Raw genomic sequence first — 15,157 nt, forward strand, 5'->3', positions numbered from 1 at the left:
CCCCCGCACTTAGGCGGCCCTCCAGGAAGCGCCGGCGCTAGGCAGTCCCCGCGGAGCGAGGACCCCGGAGCTCCCGGTGGCGGGATGCCCTCGGGGAGCCCTCGACCCCCGGGCCCCAGGCACCCGCCTGAAGGAAGCTCTCTGGGGCGCAGCAGGGCCAGCTGGGGGCTGGAGGGGCAAGGGGACGACTGCAGCCCTGGCAGACCCTCTCGGCCGCCCCTCGGGCAAGGGCCTGCCCCACGTGGGCCCCTGGCCCACTCGGCAGCAGCCAGCTGGGAAGAGGAGCTGCGCTCAAGGCCAGTGCCTCCGGCATGCCAGGCGCCTTTGCATCATGCCCCCCTCCCTGCCCCACGCAGTTGGCCTTGCCATGTAAAGCCAGCAAGGGTGGCCTGTTGCCATCCAGAGCCCTTTGCTAACCACAGTAACAGGCCAGCACGAGCAGTATGGCACATAGCCCTGGCACTCAGCCTGGGTGAAAGAAGCCATCATGGCTTGTTTCTCCTACTGTGTTCCGGTAAACCAGGCCTGTTTTGACATTCTGGCTTGTATCCTATGAAGGGCAAACTGCTGGCTGTTCTCCACAACATGTTAGCCCAACTGCCCAAGAATTCTGCAGCTAGAAAGTTCCGGCCGCCTCGGGCCTCACTCCCCAATCGCCCCAGCAGGAGAGCCCAGCGCCCACCATGGCTGTCTTTGGTGGCTCCAGCGGCAGGCTGAAGGTTGGGTGAGTGGCCATTGCGAAGGGGAAGTGGGAGCCAAGACCTCTCCCCACCTTGGCACTGCTTCCAGGGATGAAGCCAGTCCCCGTGGGGGGCCAGCCACCCTCAAGCTGGGCTGGACTGGCAGGGACACAATTCTGTCATTAGCCGTTTCTTGTGTTGACCAGCTGAGTTGGTCAACACTTGTGTTGCTTAGCATAGCTCTGAGTGGTGTATACACGTGGTGTCATGTGACAGTGGGAAGTTTAAAAGGAGGGAAAACAACACGCAGCAACCTTAACATCCATTACAAGGCAAGGAACGCTGGAATGGCCAAGCACATTTTCAGGCAGCGAACACATGTTGTATTTCCAGATACCGCTTTGACTCTCAGAAAAGGGGCTCCAAGCCATTCATATAGTATTTGCCTTTTTCTAATTCCACAATATCCGTTTTGAAGTGCAGCACAGAACAGTGCACAGGAGTCCAAGCATCGTCCAGGATGGGTTTGTAGGGAATATGAGCCTGGTAGTGCTTTTTTGCATCTTCCTAAATTATATCCACCATGGAAATTTCCTTTCTCACAGCAGCTGCACACCTAGTTCCCATTTTCATCGAACTGTAGCCGTTAGTACAGATCCTATCAGCCCATAGTTGAAACTGGGATTCTTTTGCCTCAAAGTAGACCATCTGCCATTCGATGCTCATTGTCCCAGTCTGGAGAGCTCTTCTGGGCTCTTGCAATCACTTCTTGTTTTCATCACCTTAAATAAGTTGATGCCATCAGTAAACCTGCCCACTTTACCGTTCGTTCCTAGTTTCAAATTATTTATGGACAAGTTATAAAGCATTTGTCTCTCCCGATCAACCCCGATCTCGGTGGGATTCTAAACTCTCAGCTGTGAGACTTGCGTACCCATTCTTTCTGGCGTGGCAGCCGGGCTGGTCTCTGGGACATCATGGAAGGACCACGTGGCCACCTGCTTCGAAGTCTTTGCACTGGCTGGCCACACCTCCCCAGATGCGGCTCACAGTGCTGCCGATTCCCTTTGAAGCCCTTGCTGGTCTGGGCCCAAGTGCCTTTGGGAGCCCCTTTACCTACATTCTGCCTTGCCAGCGGAAGCTCTCTCTGGATAATGTTTTGAAGTCTGCCTCTGTAAGGTAAATGTCAACTACAGGAGGACTTTCTCAGTGGTTGCCCCAAATCTGTGGAATGGCCTGCCGGGAGAGGTGCGCCTGCTATCCTAGCCTGCCACTGTGAAGGGTGCATCTCTTCTTCTGACAGGCCTCCATGGATGAGTGCTTGTGTCAGTTTTATTTAATATGTTGTGATTAGCCCATTTTAATCACTGTTGGGTTTGATTTCTTGTAAACTGCCCAGAGCCTATGGAAATTGGACACTGTATAAATATCTCAGTACATGCATAGCGTCTGCACGTAGGCACATGTTAGGAGGCAGCCTGCTAGTCCCACACCGGCTTTCCTGGCCCGCATTCAAGGATCCTCCCGGAGAAAGTGGTCCTGCACAGTGGGTCTTCCACAGCTCAGAATACTGGGCCGACTTCTAGCTGGCCTGTGTCCATTTACCCCTTTCCAGGCTGCCCTCTTCAGAACCCATGGCAGAGTTGACAGAGTTAGACCAGCAATACATCCGAGACGTTTGGGCAAATGTCTTTGACAATGCTGAAGAGAATGGCAGACTCGTCGTGGTCAGGTGAGGCAGGGTGACCCCCCGAGGACAGTTCCTCTCCACCTCCTTTTGCCCAGTCTCCTCTGTCTCCATCCGGTGGCGGTGGCTGCATGCACGGGGGCATTTTTAGAGTGCCTTGATGGCCCTGCAGGAATCAGGCCTACGGGTGGGAAACCCAGCTGCATGCGGGCACTCTGCCCCGCTCCCTCAGGGCTCTTCCTACCCTGAGATCTGCTCGGGCCAATTATGCCTTTGGGTACCTGTCCGGGTGACTTCAAGAGACCGTAAGCTCAGTGCCTCCTGGAAAATCTCCAGGAAAGCACAGGCTCAGGCACCAGCACCAAGGACCGTTTGGCCTCCCTAGCTTCTGGCACGGAGCACTGGAACTCAAGCTTGTGGCTTGTGTTTCCTGAGGTGGGTGCTGCGGGTGGCAAAGCAGGGCCGGGGCTTTGCGTTTGCCCTCTCACCGGACATCCAGGAACAAGCTGTCAAGGTGCCGTCCACTCCCACGTCTTGAGGACTCTCTGGGATGCCTCAAGAGGTGCCGGCCATCACTTGCAAGCAGGTCTCAAAGGCAGCAGAAAGAGACACAGCAGAGGAGAAGGTCCATGGGCCCCGTCTGCTTCCCGGAGGTGGAGCACGTGCTTTTCCAGTGGAAATGGTGGATGAGGATGTGTTGACATTAGACCGGGTCAGCCTCGTTGTCCGTCGGATTGTTTTCTCTTCGTGACAGCATCCTTCAGAGTCTCGGCCATACTTGCTACCTCATGCCAAGTGGTGAACGTGGGCCTTTCGGCGTGCAAAGCAGGTGTGAGGGTGGGATCCTCCAGGTGGGTCAGGTGCACAGGACAGCCCACCTGTAGGCGAAAACTGTTGCTCGCAGGCTCATGACAGATGGGGAGGGTAGCCCTGCACCGGTCCAGACGGGTGATCCTTCCTTCTGAACGCAGGTTCTTCGCAGATTACCCAGAAAGCAAGCAGTATTTCAAGACTGTCCCGACGGAGGGCGACCTGCTGAGCAGCCCAGAGGTGGGCTTCCATGGCAGGCGGCTCATGGTTGCCCTGAACCAGGTGATTGAGAACATCACCAACTGGAAGCAAGCCTGCAAGTTGCTCGAGCGCCTGGTGGACAGTCACAAGAACATTCACAAAGTGCCCTCAGTGATGTTCCAGGTACCAGTGCCAGCGCAGGTGGGAGCCGGCAGGGAAGAGGCAGAGCCGTGGCCCCCGGAGACCCGCCATGGAGGCAGCCGGAGCCATTCCACTGAGGACGCTCCCCCACACTTCCGGAATCTTCCCCCAGCAAGGGGCTTCCTGCAAATCTCCCTGGCGGTGTCCTTGGTCTGAAGCTGGGGCCTTCCCACCTTTGTCCCCCAAACAAAGGGGCTGGCGCAAACCACAGCTGCACCTGCTCCTCACGGGCCCGTGCCCAGGCGAGCAGAGCTGCTGCCCGCAGGTGCCCTGGGCTGCTCCAGGGCTGCCTCCGCCGCTCCCCTGGCCGGCCGGCTTGTCCGTGCTGTGAGCAGCCAGGTCGGGGAGTCCGGTTGTCTTGATGAGGCATGGCGGGGGCCCAGCCTGTGCACACGGCAGTGCAGAGGGTTGGGGCTGGACTACTTTCCACGTGCAGAGTCGCTCCTCATCCTGGTGCTCAGAAAACCGTGTATGAACAAGACTGGAGGACCAGCCCTGGCAAGAGGCCCCGATTCCAAGCCGTCCCCTGAGCAGCCTCTCCCCTGCCCAGTTTCTGTTCCAGGCCATGCTCTGCACCTTCCGAGACATCCTCGGGAACAAGTTCACAGATGAAATCAGGCATTCTTGGGAGAAGTTATTTCAGGCTCTCGGAGAAGAAATTGAAGCTGCTTATGCTCCGCCTTGCAAGCCCTGAAGAGGCAGCAGCTTCATCACAGCCCTCCGCTCAGCCCAGCTCCCAAGCGTACCTTTCTGTTGGTAGAAATAAAGGGGGCAGTGGCCATGCTTGGTGGTGTTCATGATCGCAGCGGTCATAAAAGGAACGTAAATGGCTCTTTGTCCAAAGCTACCAGGGGGGCGCCCAAGACAGCTGTGGGAAGCCTGGTCAGCTCCGGGGTGTAAGCAGTTCTTTCCTGCCCACCCAGGAGTCCGCCTGAGAATGCCCCAGCGGGGAGCCCGCAGCTGTGCAGGGAGCCCGAACCTAGCCTGGCTCTGCTGTTTGGGGGCAGAGCCGCAGCCGGCCTGTGGACTGAGGTGGCGCAGAGCCCTGCTCCTGCAGGATGGGGCGGGCGGGGGGAATGAGGACGCACCTGGTGACTTAACAGTTCATAATTTCTCCGTTAGCCCTAGAACGTTGTCACCACTATTTGGCTCAGGTCTTCTGAGGGTCACTGGAAACAGCCTACTGAGGCCAAAAGTATTTTGACTGCAAGCAATTATAAAACAAATCAGTCCAGGATGTATCTGGGTAGTTAAAGACCACACACCGCTTTTAACATCTCAGTTGTTCTTGAAGTCAGCATCAAGAAATAAAAGTGGCCAAGCCTTGATAGCAGGACAGACCACACAGAGGAGTTGCTACAGGGGAAAAAGCCCCTTTCTAGGAGAAGCAGCCAATTGCTGTGCCACAGGTGGTACCAGACAGCTTTGGATACTGACGGAGGCCGGCAGGAGTGTGGCAGGGAGATGGGGAACATGGGCAAGGGGGTCCAGGTCGCTCCTCTCCAGCTCAGCCGTGTGGCTTTCTTCTTATCTAGCGGTACCTGGACAGCAGGACCTTGGCCACGCTGTCCAGGAACTGGTCCAGGGAGAGAATCACTGCGGGCTCGAGGGGCTCGCTGAGGTTGGCGGCGATGCTCGTGGCAATGCAGTGGTTCAGGAGCTGTGGAGGGGAGAGGAGAGCCTTGGCGCCAGGCACACGGCGGGGCAGGGCGAGCCTGCAGCCTGCTCTGCAGAGGAGGAGGGCAGCCCGAGCAGCAGCAGCCCCGAGCCCCTTGGTGGCCGCCCCACGCTGCGCCCTGGGAAGCGACTCACACCGAAGTTGACCGGGTCCACGCGCAGCTTCTGGGCGTGCAGGTCGCTGAGCTGCGAGAGGGCGCCGTCCAGGTTGTCCAAGTTGTTGACGGCCATGGTGAGTGCGGCAGCCACCTTCTCGCCCTGCGCCTTGATGTCGGCCGAGCCGGGGCTCAGGTCGAAATGCGGGAAGTAGGTCTTGGTGGAGGGGTGCGCCGCGAACATCCTGCGCGGAGAGGAAGGGCTCGTTGTGGCCGGGCGGAGCAGGGCTGCGCGGCCCCCACCCCTGCTCGCCTGCCTGGCCAGCGCGTCAGCGGCGATCTCTCTCGGCGGCGTGGCCCTGCACCTGGCCCCGGAGGGCCCTCACGCGGCGCTTGCCGGCGCCGCTCAGCACCGTCCCGGCGGGCGCTCCGACCCCGTGCCCGGCGCCGATTAAAGCGCCGCCCAGCCCCGCCGGCGGGCGGCTCGGCTCGGCCTCCGAGGGCGCCCCCCAGGAGGCTCTGGGAGGGCGGGGCCAGCTGAGCGGCCGCCTCGGCGGGGAGGGGCGCGAGCTGCTCCGCGGCGGCAGGCGGAGGGCGAGGGTGGCCCTGGCTGCAGTCCTCGCTCGCTGCGTGCCCCAGCGTCCTGCCGTCTCCTCACGCGGGCTACCCGCAGCGTCGTCGTGGCCAGAGGCGCGCGCGGCTCAGCTCGTCTGTCTGCCCGCATGCCTGCCGCTCCTCAGTGGCCCCGAAAGGAGTCCTCCTCGTGAGGAGGGCCGTGCTCGCAATACGCTCTCTGCTCTTGAGGAGCCCTCCTCTGCGCGCGGCTCCGGCCTGCCCCGCGGCCCCCCCCCCCCCCCCCGGGCGCTGGCCGGAGCCTCTCCTGGCGGCCGGCCCCCTCCAGGATCTCCGGCTCGCCCCCAAGAGGGGTCCCCCGCCCCCGCACTCCTCCTCGCCCCCCTCGGCGCCCCCTCGCTCGCCGCGGCCGCGGCTGGTCGCATGCCGCCTGGATGTTGCCCCCGCCGCGGCGGGGCCAGTGACCGGGCTGCACCGCTGGCCTCGCGGCGCCCCCGGGGTCAGTGCGCCTCTGCGGCCACCGAGCGGCTCTCGTGCGCGGGGCTCTCGGGCTGCGCTGAGGCAGCCGCCGCGAGGGGCAAAGCGCGGGAGCCCCGCTGCCCACCCGGGGCACGCGCAGAAGCCGAGCGAGCCCCCCGGAGGCGGCTCCCGGGCCGCCTGGCCTGGCCGCGGCTCCAGCCCGCTCCGCTCCTGCGGTCCCCAACGTGTGGGTGTCCGGGCTTCCCCTGAACATCCGCGCCGAGGGCCCCCAGCCGCCTCCCTCGGAAGCCCAGGCCACATCCCAGCCAGCCTGGTCCGCGTCCCGACCTCCACTGCAGGGGAGAACAGCTCACGCCCCTGCACAGGACGCCCCCCACGCACCTCTAAGTCACAGCAAGAGCCCCGCGGGGTTGCTTCTTCTCCGGGCTGAACAGACCCCGCTCCCTCAGGCTCTCCTCATAGGCACCCCCAGCCCGGCCCCCCTTCGTGTGTGTTCTTAAATCCCAAAGGGGGCTCTTTCTTTCACAGAGCGCGGGCTTTTTGAGTGGACCACATGGAGCTTAGGCAAGGGTTCCTCTGAGCAGCTACAGAGTGCCACTTATTTCCCTGCAGGATGTGGTGTAGGCAAGCCAAAACCCAGGAAGCCAAAACCCAGCGGCTGGTAGGATATCGGCATTTGTTTCCTGCTGTGGAATAGACCTGCCCCCTCCACACACACACACTCTGCAGCTGCCCATTGATCTTCCCATGACAGGGACAGTCTATCTGACAGGAGAGGCAGAATCTCCCTCCCTCCCGCACTGAGAAGAGGAGGTCTGCCCTCCCCCCTTCTGCAGCCAAGTGCCCCCCAGTGCTGTGCTCCCATCTTGAGAAGGCACAGTTGGCATCGAGCCCCTCCCGCCGCTGCAGCCGGATCGGAAGAGGCACCTTGCGGGGGAGCAGCTGCTCCCCCTCTCGGCTGTGGCGATCCTGCCCGCAGGCGCATTGTTGCCTGGATGTCAGACAGGGAGCCCTGCTGCGGGGAGGGGGATCGGCAGGCCGCCAGCCTGGCAGGTGGGGAGGGGTCTCGGGCAGGGGCCTGTGTGCTCCCCCACGGCGCGGCCCGCCCCGGCCCCCAGCCTGTCCTCCGCCGTGTCCCTTTGGGGAATGGTGCGGGGCTCCACGTGCCCTGTGGGGGGCGGCTTGAGGGGCCTGGAGGGGGCAGGCTCGGCTGCAAAGACCTGCCGCCCGCCCGTCATGACAGGAAGGGGCACGGGGTGCTCGGGAGAGCGAGGGGCCCGGTCGGCTCCCATTCTAAAGAGGGATCGCTTCTCCACCCGCCCTCCCCTCGCGGCCCAGCGGTCTGGCGCCAGCGCGGACAAGAGCAAACGGGTCAGCCTGAGCGGGAGCAGCCCCCTCCCCTGGCCGAGAGGCCCCGTTCCTTTCAGCCGCGCCGCCCGGGAGATCCCTCCGTCCTGCGCAGGGCGCCCCCAGGCCCTCCCCACCGCAGCCCGGCACAGGGCCCCGATTCCCGAGAGAGAGGCACGGCAGGCAAGGCGGGTGGTGGTGCAGGGACTTTATTGTTCCGACGCAGAACAGCGGAGGGCCGACGACTGAAGCACGGGCGCCAGCAGCTGCTCCTCAGCTGGGCAGCGCAGGAAGGGAGCCGGTGCCAGCAGTCCGCGGGAGGGGCGCTCATCTGTACTTCTCGGCCAGGGTTTCGTTCACCTGGCACAAGAACTTGTCCCAGGCCAGGCAGACCGAGGCGGTGTAGTCGCCCTGGAGGTGGGTGGCCAGCTCCACGAGGAAGCACTTGCCCAGCAGCTGCGGGGGGAAGCGAGAGGCGCAGCGGTCAGGGGCGGGCGGGCGGGCACCCCGGGCGGGGCGGGGGCCGGGGGACCCTTTGCCCGCGGCGCCCCCGCCCCCGGAGCGGCGCCGGAGCCCGGCAGGGGAGCAACTCACGTTGAAGTTGACGGGGTCCACGCGCAGGTTGTAGGCGTGCAGGTCGCTGAGGTCGGCCAGGACGCCGTGGATGTTGTCCAGGTGTTTGAGGGCGTTATCGAGCGCCCTGATGATCTTCTGGCCCTGGTGGCGGACATCGCTGGAGCCGGGGCTCAGGTCCAGGTGCGAGAAGTACACCTTGGTCTGGGGGAAAACCTTGAACAGCCTGTGGGGGGGGGGCGGGGGGGGGGTGGTCAGGGGGGGGCGTCGGGCGGGCGGGGAGAAGCTGCCCCCCGCCGTGCCCCTGCCCCGCCCGCGTACCTTTCCAGCACCTTGTAGCCGATCTCGTCCGCAGCACCTGCCACTTTGGCCCAGGTGGCGTGGAGCAGCTTGCAGTCCTCGGCGTTCAGCACCATGGCGGCGAGCGGTCGGTCGAGGAGTGGGGTCCGCGGATCGCAGGGGTGCTCGGCTGGGAGGTGGTGGCCACGCCAGTGGCTGCCGCATTTATAGCCCGTGGCTGCCCGCCCCTCGGGAGAGGGCGGCGAGCCCCGGAGGGCGGGGAGGGGGAAGGGAGGACCTCCCCCCGCGGGCTGCCCGTCGGCAGGGACCGCGCTGGGCGGGAGCCCGAGCGCGCGGAGGCCCGACGGCCGCGGGCGCAGGGCCGCGTTCAGACGAGCCGAGCCGAGGCCCGCCCGGGAGCGCGGCTGGAGGCGAGCCCGCGGCAGGCGCCCCCGGGCCCGGGGCCCGCACGAAGCGCGCCGAGGCCGGGCGGAGGCGCGAGCGGGCGCCGAGCCTGTCCCCTGGCGAGCCGAGCTCGGAGCGAGCTGCCCTGTGCGCGAGAAAGGCCCCGTCGGCAGCCAGGGGCCTCTGGCGGGGGGCCGTGACTCCCCAAGCGCCGCTCCCGAGGCTCGCCCGCTTCCCTCCATGCACGCTCCCCCCGCACCGCCTCCCAGGGGCTCATCCTCACGCTGACCTTAAATCAGGGTGATGCTCACTTGGAGACGAATGAAATACCAGGGGTGGATTTTGCCCTCCATCTGTCCCACCTTTTTAAAAGTCTCAGGGATCATGCAATTATCCATGTATTTAAAACATTTCTATCCCGTCCCGTACTTAGCTGTCTCAGGACAGCGTAGAGCTAGTTTTCCTTGCCCTTTTGGGGTTGGAATGGTGTGCAGAACAATGCCAGCCAAAGTGCCGCAAGGATGGATGGAAGCCCCTCATGCTGGCAGAGCATGAGCCCTGCGAGAGCCCCGGGACAGAGCATTTCCCTCCCGTGGGGGGGGAATCGGCCTCCCCGCCAGCTGCCCTGCGTGGGATCCCCCCCCCCGCCCGCTGGTGAGCACAGGCTTCGGGTCATAGCTCTCGGCGAGGACTTGCTCCCTCCTGCTCTGGACAGAGCGGGGGGATCGCCTGCGGTGCTTCTGTCACAACTGCTTGCGTGTTTTGGGCCATCCACTGAAGACCAAGGAGCTTCTGCTGGGCTGTGATGTTATTTGTTAAATCAACACTACTTATTTTATTAGGTATTTGCAGTTTCATAATACACATGTAACCCACCCTGAGTGTCATTCTGGCAAAGGGTGTGAGCGAGAAGTCCCAGAAGCAAACCAAGCAACCTCTGGCCTCCGGCCAGGCACCTGTGTGAGAGGGAGGAAGGGTGCTCTGCCCAACAGCCCGTCACTGGAGCACTTCTGGGCTCCTAGGAGCCCCACAGGCACCTGGCCTTCACCTTCACTCCGGTCTTGCAGGCGCAGCACAGCAGCACCCCAGGCAGCACAGGTGAGCGCTTGCTGCAAAGGGGCTCTCTCTGCGTGTCCCTCCTGACCACGTGCAGAGAATCTCTTCACCCAAAATAGCAGCGCAACAGCATTTTGTTCCTATGGCTCTAGCTCACCCTGCAAGTTCTGCAAGAGACTTATGAAGTGAATGTGCCGCTGTCTTGCAGCCCAACATGATAAGATTGCCAAAAAAGCCAGGCGCCAGAGGCCTCCTCTGGCTCAGCTGAACCCTCCTCCCCGCCTGGGTGTATCTCTGGAGGGCAGCCTTATCACCCGGTCTGCAGGGCGGCCAGGCCAGGGCGATAAGCTTGGGGCTCCCCTCCCCACACAGGCTCCGGGCGCTGGCTCCTTGCCCACCATGCCATGGGAGGAGAGAGGCTGCCCTTCCCCGCGGGGCACGGAGGGGCACGGAGGCAGCTGCTTCCCACGGCAGCAGAGGCGGCCCTGGTCCTGCTCTGAGGCGGAACCAAGAAGGGCCGCGTGGACTCTCGAGCGGTCGTCGCCCAGCTGCTGCTCTGGCCACCTTGTTCACAGGGGGGGGGGGCAGCATTTCTGAACAGACTGCAAAACGACTGCTCACTTGCAAACTGCAAGCGCGGTTCCCTGCAAAAGCCACGGGTTCTGTGCCCATGCTCCTTTTCTCTTGCAGCGCAGGATACTGGCCAAAGCAGAGAGAGCCAATGCGAGATGGAGGCGCAGCGGGGGCTTCCGAGGGCAGGAGCGCTCCGGGGGTTCTGCACAGCAGCTCCCTCTTCCGCCTGCCCTGCCTCCCTTGCGCACCCCCGCCATTCCCGGCGAGGTTACATGACCTGATGGGCACAGCATCAGTGTCCACCCAGCTGCAGCACAGTGCACTGGCCACTTAGCTGCATGCTCCTCTGGGAGCTTGGCCGCATCTGCAGACAGGGCTGGAGGGAGGCCAGCCAGCTCTCCTCTTTTCCCAAGTCTTATCAAGCAGGTGCCTGGGGCGGGCAGGCCTCGCCACACCTCCAGAGCTGCCCTTGAGGATTACCCCAAGCAGAAGTTCCCACACTTGGCTGACCAATTCTACCCTCTAAGGGGCCACTGAGGTCACATGTGGGGAGCAAAAATAAATGGGGGGCTCAGAGATAGCAGCTGACAGGGGGCTCATGCCTGTGCTAGCTAAGATAGACAGAAGGTGACCCCCACCCCTGGTCTGGGGAGCCAAAATGCAGCCCGCAAGAGTGCAACATGATCACATTCCTAAGTAGCAGACATGTTAGTCGTTCCAGTCAAAAGCACAATCCATAGTTAGGCTGAAATTCATTTTGGCAGATGCTTTTCTGGTGTCTGAAATGAATTGCCAGCTGGCATATAGATACCCACATCCCAAACATCTTGGTTGAGAACCATGAAGTGCATTCCGCAACAATCCCACATACTGCTCAAGTGTATACAAAACAAGCATACTGACTTTTCAGAATGTAGTAGCTGGCGAGCGTACCACATAATACCTAACTGTAGAATGCTAATGCAACCCCTGTAGTGGAAGAGGAAACAATTGTATTGATCTAAGCCTCAAGGAAGAGAATCAAACCGCTTAGTGATTAGGGTTGGGGTCTTTGTTGGGCTGCAACTGCCCTCAGCACCAAGTAGCACAGCCAGAGGTGAGTTGCAGCCCAAGAACAAGTTGCCCACCCTTCCAGTCCTCCACAGGGGCAATCTGCATGGCGCTGGGCGCAGACCGCAAAGGCCCCCGCTGCCCTGAAGCCTCACACTGCAGCTCCCCCAGCTCTCTGGGACTCCGGGCTTGGGGGAGAAAGGCCGAGTGGGCCACCGCGACCGTGTCCAGAGCGTCGCGGGGGTCTCTGCTGGTCACCAGGCCCAGAATGCCCGTTGAGAGCGTGCTCCTCACTCCTCCCGCGGACGCCGACCGCCGGGCTAGCCGGGCAGCCTCGGCCAACTGAGCTTGCGCGGTCCCGGCCCCGTTACGCCAGGCAGCCGTGCGCATGCGCAGCTCGCCCCTCTAGGCGCCGGCTCGATGGTGGCGCGGCCCTTGAGCGAGATGGAGGCGAGCTCGAGTCCCATTAGCGTCATCCTGGTGAGCTCCGGCAGCCGCGGCAACAAGCTGCTCTTCCGCTTCCCGTTCCAGCGCGGGGGGCCCGGCAACCCGGCCGCCCAAACCGGTGAGGGGACAGCGCGCGGAGCGGAGGGAGCGTCTCCGGCCAGGCCCGGCCCCGCCCCGGAAGGGCTTCGCGGGAGGTTGCCATGGCGACCGCGAGCTGCTCCGGCCGTAGGCCTCTCCGTGCGCGCGGCGGGGTCGTGCCTGCGGACGCGGCCGGGCCGGGCCGGGCCGCTGGGGCCTCTACCTGTCGCGCCCCGGCCGAAGGGCCGCGGGAGGCCGCCTGGCGCTTGCGCGGCTCGCGCCTGCGTCCCATGACCCGCGTGGGCGGCGCGTTCCTCCTCGGAGGACCGAACCGCTTCGGGGACCGCTTGCGCCGACTGCTTCTGGCGGGGGAGCCTCCCGCGGCCTTCCCGCCCGCTCTTCCGGGACACGTTTGGCATTTCCACGCAAAAGCTGCCGAAGCCCCGGAGAATAAACACACAGTAGAAGCCCACAAGCCAGTTAAGGAGCGTGGCCCCGCTAGCCCAGCAACGTGCTCATTGCCGCACCCGGCTCGCTCTCATCTCTTTTCTGCATGGCTGGACACGCTTCCCGGAGAAGCTGCACTGCAGCCGCCAGCCATGGGGGTCCACAGGCCTTCTTGGACACCGCAAGGATGCGTCATTTGGCATGCCAGACTCCCCGTTTTAAAAACGGATTTGGTGCATCAAGGAGCCTGATGGGCAGCAAAAGAAAGATCTGAGAGTTGTGGAAAGGTAGTTCTATAACTGAGGGGCATCCACTAAAAATCCACCTTGATCTTTTTTTCTTTCCGATTTGAGCAGTGAGGCTGCAGTAAATAATGCAATCTTAATGGACTATGAGGTTTGCTATGAAATAATATGTTTGGAAGGAGATCAAGTGTAACCCTTTGCTCACTGCAGGCTGTGCAAAGCAGCTGCAGGAGAGGCAGGCAGCCAGGTGTCAGCGATCTGGTGCCCTCCATTACAGCCCCCTTTTAAAAATGTAACAAATTCTTACCAGAAGCTAAGATAGTTTCAAAGCAAAATACAGGCCTCTTGCCCACAAGTGGGACTCAAGAGTTTCTCAGGAAATGAGGGTGCCTGCAGGATGATGCTTTCCTCTGCCATGTACTCCTCCATCAAGAAAGAGAAAGGGGTGACCGTCAAACCTTTAATTTCTGCCCAAAGCTGAGAGCAGGATCAGAGAAGCTAAGAAGCTTGTGCAGCTGGGGGAGCCAACTCATAGCATATAGAGGTGGTGAGGAGAACGGTGTGCTTGCATGTCTGAATGGGTGGGGTTTGCTTGTGGAAGGGAGGGATCCCAAGAAAAAACAAGTGTGGTCTTTAGTGTGCTTACTGCAAGGAGAAGGGTGGTCATTATACTTGTGAATGCACGGATGGTTGCCCCGATGCCCAGAAAGCAAACGAGCACACACACCTCTGGGAGGTGATGCAGAGTGCAGGTGAGAAAAGAAGTAGGGGGAAAACTTGGCTGTTGGAACTGCAAAAGGGGAAAAATAGTTTGCCTTTTGTGGAAAAAAAATTATGTTGATACTAAAACTGTGGATTCAAAGAAAGGTCCAGAGGCCCCCAAAGGCTACTTACCCCTGAGCTGTAATATCTTTGGCAGGGTCTTTCCACCTCTGGTCAAATATCATCAGCGAGGGAGAGCCCACCACCTCCCAGGATAGTATGTTCCAACGCCAAACAGCTCGCACTAATAGGATGTCTCTGTGCTACTTCCCAACATCTACTTCCCTGCAATTTCCATTCTTTGGTTCTGGTCATGCCCTCTGGAGAACTAGAGAAAAACTGCTCCATTTCCGGCCTGGCATTAGTTCTTTGAGGGGAAATCAGGAACAGGGACAGGAAAACAGGCAAATCCCAAAACCTGTTCAGCATTCCTGAAAGTTTTCCTTTCCCTACTCCCACCAGGGAAACCAAGGAGCAGGTATGCTGTGAACAGTATTGGGGACAGTGTGGAAGACCCTGATGGAGACTCCAGGTAAGTGTGGTTCTTGGTACCTTGCTGTAAAGAACCCCATGTAAGGAGGGCACTGAATGTCACCTCTGTGTGCAAAGCATGAAACTGCTCATGATACCCTTTCAGAAAAGTGTCAAGATCCTCATAGTGCAGGAGTTCTGGTAGGTGGGGCAAAAGGGGAATCTGGCATCTTTCCAGTCCTGAGCCACCTGGAACTGTGGGCCCTACACTTGTTTGGCCATAGCCAGCGTAGGCATGCTGAGAATTATGGGGGTTTGGGCTTCCATATGTTGTGTCCCACAGGTTGCCTATACCTGGCCTGCTTCAAGGCTCTCAAAAGCCCCCGCACTGCCAGAGCTATTTATTGCAGCCTTCAGTGCAATGCTCTTCCTCACATGGGATGCAAAGAACAAAAAGACTCATGAATGGCTGGGGAGGCATCCTTGCCAGTGTGGCCTTCCCCCAGCAGCCCAGTCCATGCTGAACAGCCAAGGCCTGAAAGAGGTGGGCTCTGACACCATGGCTGGGGCCAGCCAAGGACTGCCCGAGCACCCAGGGAGCTTGTGGCAGAGTCCCAGCTCAGCACTGCAGCCCCTACAGTGCACTGGCCCTTGCTTCTGATTAGTTCCTCATGCCACAGGAGTCATGTGCCTACAGAGGAGGAAGGTCGCCAGGTGCAGCTGCTCCCCCCCTTGCTCAGGTAGGTGGCAGGTCTGTGTTAACCTAAGTTGCAGGTACTCTTCCTCAGAGAGAGAGCCCCTCTCAAGCAGGTCCTGTTCTTGTGGGTCCTTTAGAAATCCTGTGGGCAGCTGGTTTGCTACTGTGTGTATGGAGTACTGGACTAGATGGACCTTTGGGCTGATCTGGCATGGCGTTTCTTACGTTCCGGGGCCCTCCCAAATATCTATTATTGAGGCAGCTCAGTCCAGCTGCTGGAGCCAATCACGAAATCCATTGCAAAACCATCCCCCCCCCCCCCC

The 15,157-nt window shown here is 61.1% G+C and overlaps 3 protein-coding genes across 11 annotated transcripts in view; 2 read left to right on the top strand and 1 right to left on the bottom strand.

Moving 5' to 3' along the window:
• The first annotated feature begins 538 nt into the window (after positions 1–538).
• Positions 539–4,343, top strand: LOC123025008 (cytoglobin-2-like). Of its 4 annotated transcripts, XM_044433403.1 has the most exons (4): positions 539–724; positions 2,296–2,412; positions 3,339–3,561; positions 4,130–4,343. In XM_044433403.1, the coding sequence occupies exons 1-4, from the start codon at positions 684–686 to the stop codon at positions 4,271–4,273; spliced, it is 525 nt and encodes a 174-aa protein (XP_044289338.1). In that variant the 5' UTR covers positions 539–683; the 3' UTR covers positions 4,274–4,343. The 4 variants fall into 4 exon arrangements, with proteins under 4 accessions (XP_044289338.1, XP_044289337.1, XP_044289339.1 ...); XM_044433402.1 differs by lacking the exon at positions 4,130–4,343 and having other exon boundaries at positions 3,339–3,860; XM_044433404.1 differs by lacking the exon at positions 4,130–4,343 and having other exon boundaries at positions 3,350–3,860.
• Positions 4,344–4,847: 504 nt separating this feature from the next.
• Positions 4,848–8,810, bottom strand: LOC123025125 (hemoglobin subunit alpha-D-like). The gene is made up of 6 exons (XM_044433634.1): positions 8,646–8,810; positions 8,346–8,550; positions 8,081–8,207; positions 5,669–5,732; positions 5,392–5,596; positions 4,848–5,239 (listed from the first exon to the last, which is right to left on the bottom strand). The coding sequence occupies exons 1-6, from the start codon at positions 8,738–8,740 to the stop codon at positions 5,111–5,113; spliced, it is 825 nt and encodes a 274-aa protein (XP_044289569.1). The 5' UTR covers positions 8,741–8,810; the 3' UTR covers positions 4,848–5,110.
• A 3,296-nt stretch (positions 8,811–12,106) lies between these two features.
• The window catches only part of NPRL3 (NPR3 like, GATOR1 complex subunit), a 19,986-nt gene continuing 16,935 nt past the window's right edge, over positions 12,107–15,157 (top strand). For 2 of the 6 annotated variants that reach the window (XM_044433377.1, XM_044433378.1), the window contains exons 1-2: positions 12,107–12,252; positions 14,129–14,198. In XM_044433377.1, coding sequence (XP_044289312.1) covers positions 12,108–12,252; positions 14,129–14,198 — 215 coding nt within the window. In that variant the 5' untranslated portion in view covers position 12,107. Of the gene's footprint in view, positions 12,253–12,597; positions 12,947–13,565; positions 13,657–14,128; positions 14,199–15,157 lie in introns of those variants that run through there. The other 4 variants (XM_044433379.1, XM_044433380.1, XM_044433382.1 and 1 more) reach the window with 3 other exon arrangements.

Source organism: Varanus komodoensis, unplaced genomic scaffold (assembly GCF_004798865.1).
Source record: "Varanus komodoensis strain SLA01 unplaced genomic scaffold, ASM479886v1 scaffold26, whole genome shotgun sequence".
Classification (NCBI taxonomy): domain Eukaryota; kingdom Metazoa; phylum Chordata; class Lepidosauria; order Squamata; family Varanidae; genus Varanus; species Varanus komodoensis.

Coding starts and splice junctions, on each gene's coding strand:
- LOC123025008 (XM_044433402.1), top strand. CDS start 684: ATGGCTGTCTTTGGTGGCTCCAGCGGCAGGCTGAAGGTTGG. Junction 725..2,295: donor AGCGGCAGGCTGAAGGTTGG/GTGAGTGGCCAT, acceptor ACCCCTTTCCAG/GCTGCCCTCTTCAGAACCCA. Junction 2,413..3,338: donor GGCAGACTCGTCGTGGTCAG/GTGAGGCAGGGT, acceptor TTCTGAACGCAG/GTTCTTCGCAGATTACCCAG.
- LOC123025125 (XM_044433634.1), bottom strand. CDS start 8,740: ATGGTGCTGAACGCCGAGGACTGCAAGCTGCTCCACGCCACCTGGGCC. Junction 8,208..8,345: donor TGGACCCCGTCAACTTCAAC/GTGAGTTGCTCC, acceptor TTCCCCCCGCAG/CTGCTGGGCAAGTGCTTCCT. Junction 5,733..8,080: donor CCTGGCCGAGAAGTACAGAT/GAGCGCCCCTCC, acceptor GCGCCGCGTGAG/GGCCCTCCGGGGCCAGGTGC.